This window comes from Quercus robur, chromosome 6 (genome assembly GCF_932294415.1).
Source record: "Quercus robur chromosome 6, dhQueRobu3.1, whole genome shotgun sequence".
In the NCBI taxonomy this organism is placed as follows: domain Eukaryota; kingdom Viridiplantae; phylum Streptophyta; class Magnoliopsida; order Fagales; family Fagaceae; genus Quercus; species Quercus robur.
In genome coordinates, this window is record NC_065539.1 from 15,071,277 (window position 1) to 15,078,204 (window position 6,928).

The window sequence follows — 6,928 nt, forward strand, 5'->3', positions numbered from 1 at the left end:
AAGGGGAAAAATCAAAATCAAAATCAAAATCGAAGTTAAACAAAATCGAGCTTAAATGGTCCTGTCTTCTTCATTTTTAGGCTGGTATTAATGTCATCACCTCATTTTGCAAAGAAGAATAGTAGTAGACGCTCGCTGCACTGCAGGTGCAGGCCAAGGAAGGACAGTCAACTCAAAGCGTGGTGACTTTGCCTTAGTCACAACAACACTTGTCGTGGTATCCAAGCAGGGTTTTGAAAACGGTGTCGTGGAGCCTTGTCTTATATGCATATATCTGTATCACAGATATTAGATAGCTATCCTCTTGCTGCTGCATAGTTGTAGGTCAGTACAGATGCTACGTACAGTTGTGAAGTGGACTGGAGGGACAGTTTGTCTCTGCCCGTGAATCTAATTTAAGATTTGAAGGTCCTCACTCCTCACTCCTCAGACCCACGAGGCTGAGAGAGACCATCACAGCAAAAACCAGTACTACGTACATACCATTAATATGGTGCATTCACTAAACCCATTTACTAAAATATATATATATATATATATATATATTCAGAGAGACTTTGGTTATGACTGCAGGGTTTTTTTGGGTATCGAACAGCCTATCCAAATGAGAAAATGAGGTATCTTGGGTTAGGGTGCAGGTTTTTCATTTTTTTTTCGTTTATTTTGTTTGTATTTTGTATTTGGGATATTGATATTTAATGAGGCTTTAACTTTTGAGAGAGGGGGGGGGGGGGGGGCCCTTAAATTAAATAAATAAATAAAAATAAAAAGTAAAAGAAAGACCAAAGGAGCGTAGGGTAGTAAAGCAAAAGAAGAGGTCTTTCTCATACACAGATCCCTATGAATTACGGGAAGGTTGCCAAGGCATTGCTTGCTGGAACTCATTCTTTTTGTTCAGTTTAAAGGAAGTAGCTTTGTTCTCTTTAGAAATCTTTTCAGAGAGAGGGAGAGAGACAGAGCTTGCAGGTGTTGGATTTGTTCAGATGAGCGGTTAGATTTTGTCCAACCAATCTGTAGGTAGCAAACAAAAAAAAAAACCAGTTTTAAAAATGGAGGGAAGCAATAGATGTTGCTATGATTAGTTTATTTGTTTCCCAATCATTGAGTTGCCTTGTCTTAAGAGAAACTTGCTAAGAATCTCTACTTAGAACTTGGTGGGAAAAGGAGCAACACTGAGAGAAGATGAAATCCATGGAAAATGATGATAACAACAACAATAATAATAAGTGGTTGGGTTTTTCTCTCTCTCCTCACATGACCATGGAGGTTTCTTCTGGCCCTTCTAACCAGCACCAAACACACCCCTCTACTGGTGCAGTCCCAGCGAACTTCTTCAATTCCTCACCTCACCTTAACTATGGTATTTACTATGGAGCTGAAGGAGAAAATGCTAGCTTTTATTCTCCCTTGTCTATGATGCCACTTAAGTCTGATGGGTCTCTTTGTATAATGGAAGCTCTCAACAGGTCACAACAACCACAAGGTTAGTTCATAGTCCAAACCTCTATTATTCTTTTCTTTTAAAGCTTTGGTTTTTGCCTTGGGAAATATGTTATTCTTAAACTTCTGGACTCTTCTGTGTTTGACTTTTTTTTTTTGTGAAGCAATGGTATCAACTTCAACTCCAAAGCTAGAGGACTTCTTTGGCGGTGCAACCATGGGGACCCATCATTTTGACAACAATGACAGAGAAGCTATGGTTCTTAGCTTAGATAGTATGTTCTACAGTCAAAACCCAGACCAACAGCCTAACAACCAAAATTGCTTGGATCATTTTCAACCGAACTCTAGGCACCAAGAACAGCCACAGCAGATTCAGGAGCAACAGTATTCATATTACTCTGGCTTTAGAAGCCATGATATGATGTTAGGTGAGGCTAGGGAGAACCAGTTTGCAGATTGCAGTCTCCAGCTTCCAACAGTGGCAGATGATGGGGTTCCTGGCATGAAGAACTGGATCTCGAGGAACTATTCAGCTAATCATTCAGTGGAGCAGAAGATGATCGGTTGCATGGGTGACAATGGAGGTGAATCTGGGACCATTAGTGCTGTGGCATATGGGGATTTACAGTCTCTGAGCCTTTCCATGAGTCCTGGCTCCCAATCAAGCAGTGTTACAGGTTCACAGCATGTCTCACCCACTGTGACTGATTGTACAGCCATGGATACAAAGAAACGAGGGCCTGAAAAGGTGGATCAAAAGCCAATTGTTCATAGGAAGTCCTTGGATACATTTGGGCAGAGAACCTCCCAATATAGAGGTGTTACAAGGTTAGTTCTTTCCTGTTTCTTTGATCCCTTTGATATCTTAGTATGTCATATCTATTTTTTATTGTTCCAATTGAAAAGCTTCCCTTGCTTTGCATATTGCTCTGCTCTTTCTTTAATAAACTTTGCTGCCTAATTCTCTAACTGTGTCATCTTCAAATTAAAAAAAAAAATATATATATATATATATATATTTTAAATTATGTCCTTATTTTCTTCTGATTTTTAATTCTGTTTCATTAGGCATAGATGGACTGGTAGATATGAAGCCCATTTGTGGGACAACAGTTGCAAGAAAGAAGGCCAGAGCAGGAAAGGAAGACAAGGTTAGGAAAGAAAACACAACCTATCTATATCCATGTCTATCTTACTTTCAATGCCTCCGCAATTTTTGGTCACCTTGTGCTGTTTACCTGACACATTCCACATGTGACTGATTTTTTGTGTTTCTTGTTGGGTTGGGGATGTCATTTCCAATGAAACGATGATTCTTAGTTTACCTGGGTAAGCCTTATTACTCATGTACAATGACTAAGTGAATTAACATATTCTGTCATTTTATTGTTTCGTCAAGTCATTCCAAAAATTCAATTTCAGGGGGTTATGACTTGGAAGAGAAAGCAGCAAGAGCTTATGATCTTGCGGCACTCAAGTATTGGGGACCCTCCACTCATATTAATTTCCCTGTAATGATTCTTTTCTCTTTATCTTCCACTCTGTTTATATTGAGGTAGTCTATTCTTTATTTTACTAATTGAAACCATGTTGTTTTGGTAGTTGGAAAATTATGAAAAAGAACTTGAAGAAATGAAGAACATGACCAGACAGGAGTATGTTGCTCATCTAAGAAGGTAATTACTTTTTTGATTGTACTACCAGTGCATGCACTAGTTTTTTTATTTTTTTTCTTTTTTACCCTTATTCATTAATGTATTCAACTTTATCCTATGCAGGAAAAGCAGTGGATTCTCTAGGGGAGCTTCAATGTACAGAGGAGTAACAAGGTTCTACTAGCCTGCTTTTATGTAGTAGTATTGTAATTTTTGTATTATGCTTACCTTATATTATATCTAAGATGAATTCCTTTTCCCTGAAATCTCTGTTTTTGCTTTCATATTTGGCAGACACCATCAACATGGACGATGGCAGGCTCGTATTGGCAGGGTTGCGGGGAACAAGGATCTTTATCTGGGGACATTTAGTGAGTTCCTTTGAATCTTGAATTTCCAAAAGTAAAATATATAATCATTTATTGAATTATTCGAGTGAGCTATGCAATTGTGTAATATTCAGAGTATAAAACCAAGAGATTTTAGCCATTTGAACCCATATCCTGTGAAAGTAGAAAGCCAATCTTTGAGGCACTCTCAGCGACAATAAAGCTGATCAAGAGCCACTTTAATGTTTGTACAGGATTTCTGGTCAGTGGGACTAAGCCTTTGCTAAGGCTGTTCTTAAAGACAAACACAAAGAAACCTTTATCTCAGTGCTATATCCTCATCTACTGTATTAGAGCATAAAGTCCTGTGTATCTCTTATAAATCCAAGTTACAAAAAAACTAATTCTAGTCCTTAATGATCTGAAATTTTAGGCACCCAAGAGGAGGCAGCCGAAGCCTACGACATTGCAGCTATTAAGTTTCGGGGGGTTAATGCTGTTACTAACTTTGACATAACACGGTACAATGTGGAACGCATCATGGCAAGCAGTACCCTCCTTGCTGGAGAACAAGCTAAACGAAACAAAGAGACAGGATCGACAATTGAGGTTTTGAACAATCCTTCTATTGATAGTAGCAACGGGGAAGCCTTTCTATCACAGAAGAACAATGAATGTGAATCAGATTGGAAAACGGTTATCAATCAGTCCTCCCAGGAACTTAATTACAAGCCACTAAAATTTGAAAATTACAGAACTCAATCTTTCTCAATGTCCTCACACAATATGATTCAGCAAGAGGTAGAAGACTCAACGAAGATGGGAGCTCATGTGTCAAATGCTTCATCTTTGGTGACTAGTGTAAGCAGCTCAAGAGAAGGCAGCCCTGATAAAACTAGTCTACCAGTGCTCCTTGGATTGCCTCCAACTGCGTCCAAGTTGTTCACTAGTCCAACTGGTGCTGTCAATTCTTGGATCCCATCAGCTCAACTAAGGCCTGCACACTCGGTGCCTCACATGCCAGTTTTTGCTGCTTGGACAGACACATAGGCTGTTGATAAAACTAGCATATGTTTTTGCATGACACAACGAGAGAGAGGTTTCATGAGGGTTATCTTAGTGGAGATAATTGGGTTTAATGGAGGTTTAGCCTTCTTTTCGGAACAAGAATTTTAAAATATTCAAAGTCATCTTTTTAGTCTTATCTTATGTAGTAGGTCTATAAAAAGGAAAATGGTGGAGGGAAAGTTTTAAAGATATTATGATGAAGTCTATATGGAATGATTGTAGCAATATGGGATGGATGACCTACACACCCATAATTTGGTCCAGCTTTATTGATCATATTAAGTACAGAACCCGCTCAGATCGTGTCCCAGCAATGCATAGATTTGATCTTTTGCTTTGAGCCTTTGACCATATAATCTCTCTCATCTCATCACCATATAGTTTCTTCACGTTCATAACATCATCATTGCTTATATTCCCTTTATTATCTAATCTTTCTCAAAAGGTAACAGATATTCCATTCTTATGGTTCAGGGAAAAGTGAGTTGGTGGTGGAAATGCATTCATACAGGACTTTTGGTGGTTTAATTTATGATAACATGGCCCATCATGGCCCATGGTTACTAGGAATTGTCTGCATTTTGTGGAAAAGTACCGCTTGTTGGAAACCATTCAGGTCTTTTAAAGCCAACCTACTCTTAAATAATGATGCTGGGCAAAAAAGCATTCTCATGTCCTAATGTGGGCTGCTATGACCAATCAAACTCCACCATGGATGTGTTCACACGTGATTTGTGATCTGCCCCTTTCACGTAAATGGGCGGGCTCAATTTCATGATTTATTCATTATGTGCTAGCTTCACTATAATGAGCCGCATGAATGAAAATTGGTGAGATAGTAGAAGCCTAAATACTTATTGTGACTTGACTTTATGAGAGAGTGAGAAAAAATAGTGAGTTTATGCAAAATAAAAATAGAAAATTAGAAGAAACAATTTCATGAGAAAGATAAAGATTATTGTGAAATTTAGACTTCAATTGTTACTAATAATTAATTAATCAATTTTATGTGAAGTTTCATACAACCATATTGTAAATATAACTTTTTTATAAACTAAATAAATCTATTTTTGGAAAATTAAGGCCAAGAAACCCTAGGGTATACGTACGCATACATGCGTATGTGCATGCATGTCCTCAAGCTGCGTACATAGCTCTTATGCATGTGTACGCATACACGTGCTTGCGCACAGATGCTAGAGTTCCAGAAACTTTGAAAGATAAGTTTTTCAGCATTAAGTGTGAGGTTTAGAATGAATTTCACATCATTTGGGAGCCATTCCAAATCCCCATTTTTCAACTATATAAAGCCATACATAGTAGCTTTTCAAAAAACACAGAAAATCCTAAGGGAAAATACAAGATTTACTAGAAATAGTGAATCAAAAAGGGAGTTTTTAACAAAATATCCTCAAATCAATATTTTCTTATTGGGGTCTTTTCTGGCATTGATTTTCGATTTTTAAGATTACTAATTACTTTTGTATTTGATTATGAATAGATTTGATTGAGGGGAATAGTCAAAATCAAGCTAAGGAGCTTTTGTTTTTTAGGTAATATTCTAAGTCCTTTTTCTTTTCTTTTTCAGTTTTGATCTCCATTTCCTTGTTTCTTTTGTTTGTTTTTGCTATAATATGTTTGTTTAGTTTAGGTTTACATAGTTTTTCTATCCTTAAGTATGTTAGGTTGTTAGATTTGATAGTTTTAGTCTCTGCTCTGATTTGTGTTCTTGTTGTTTCTGGGTTAGCGTTTTCAGGGCGTATATGTGTACGCATGCTTTCTGCATGCATATGCATACTCGTAGTATGCGTACGCATATAGCTTGGCTACATATATAATCCATGTGTATGTGCACGCATAGTCGTGCCCAAAAACCCTAATTCAACTTTTTTTTTTTTCTCTTTCATTGTTTCTTTTATTTAACATGCTTCTCCCTTGTCTGGTTTTGTGCTTTTAAGTCTCTACTTCCATGCTGTTTGCCTTGTTTGTTCCTCACATGCTAGATTAGTGTTTTATCTGTTAGGACATATGTGATTCACTTGTTAGAAACATATGTCACTATTTTGTGTAATTGGCTAATCCTTTGACAAAACGCACTTTACTTGTAATTGAGTAGATCTAGGTGTTTTTAATACTTCAAGAAACAAGGTTTCAAGATCAAGTGTTGAAATCATCAAGTCTGTCCAAGAAACAAGCTGAATAGTGCAAATTCATTAAAGCTTGACAGGTGGCTCGACAGCTGCATCTATCGAGCTTAAGAAAGCTATTTCAGCCCATGTTCTTGACACCTGCTCAATAGTTGGTTGACACCTCCTATCTGTCGAGGTTTAAGAAAGAAATAGAAATTCTTATATGTTTTCTTGGAATCCGTGAATATGTCTTTGGGCTTTCTTTTCTCCTAAACCTAGACATATAAAAGGATTATTTTAAGGG

General features: G+C 37.4%; 1 protein-coding gene across 2 annotated transcripts; it reads left to right on the top strand.

Annotated features, from left to right (window-relative positions):
* The first annotated feature begins 784 nt into the window (after positions 1 to 784).
* On the top strand, positions 785 to 4,835 carry LOC126732944 (AP2-like ethylene-responsive transcription factor ANT). Of its 2 annotated transcripts, XM_050436026.1 has the most exons (9): positions 785 to 1,483; positions 1,605 to 2,271; positions 2,512 to 2,594; positions 2,764 to 2,772; positions 2,866 to 2,954; positions 3,046 to 3,119; positions 3,222 to 3,272; positions 3,393 to 3,469; positions 3,861 to 4,835. In XM_050436026.1, exons 1-9 carry the CDS (start codon positions 1,183 to 1,185, stop codon positions 4,475 to 4,477), a joined length of 1,968 nt encoding a protein of 655 aa, XP_050291983.1. In that variant the 5' UTR covers positions 785 to 1,182; the 3' UTR covers positions 4,478 to 4,835. The 2 variants fall into 2 exon arrangements, with proteins under 2 accessions (XP_050291983.1, XP_050291984.1); XM_050436027.1 differs by lacking the exon at positions 2,764 to 2,772.
* The last annotated feature ends 2,093 nt before the right edge of the window (positions 4,836 to 6,928 follow it).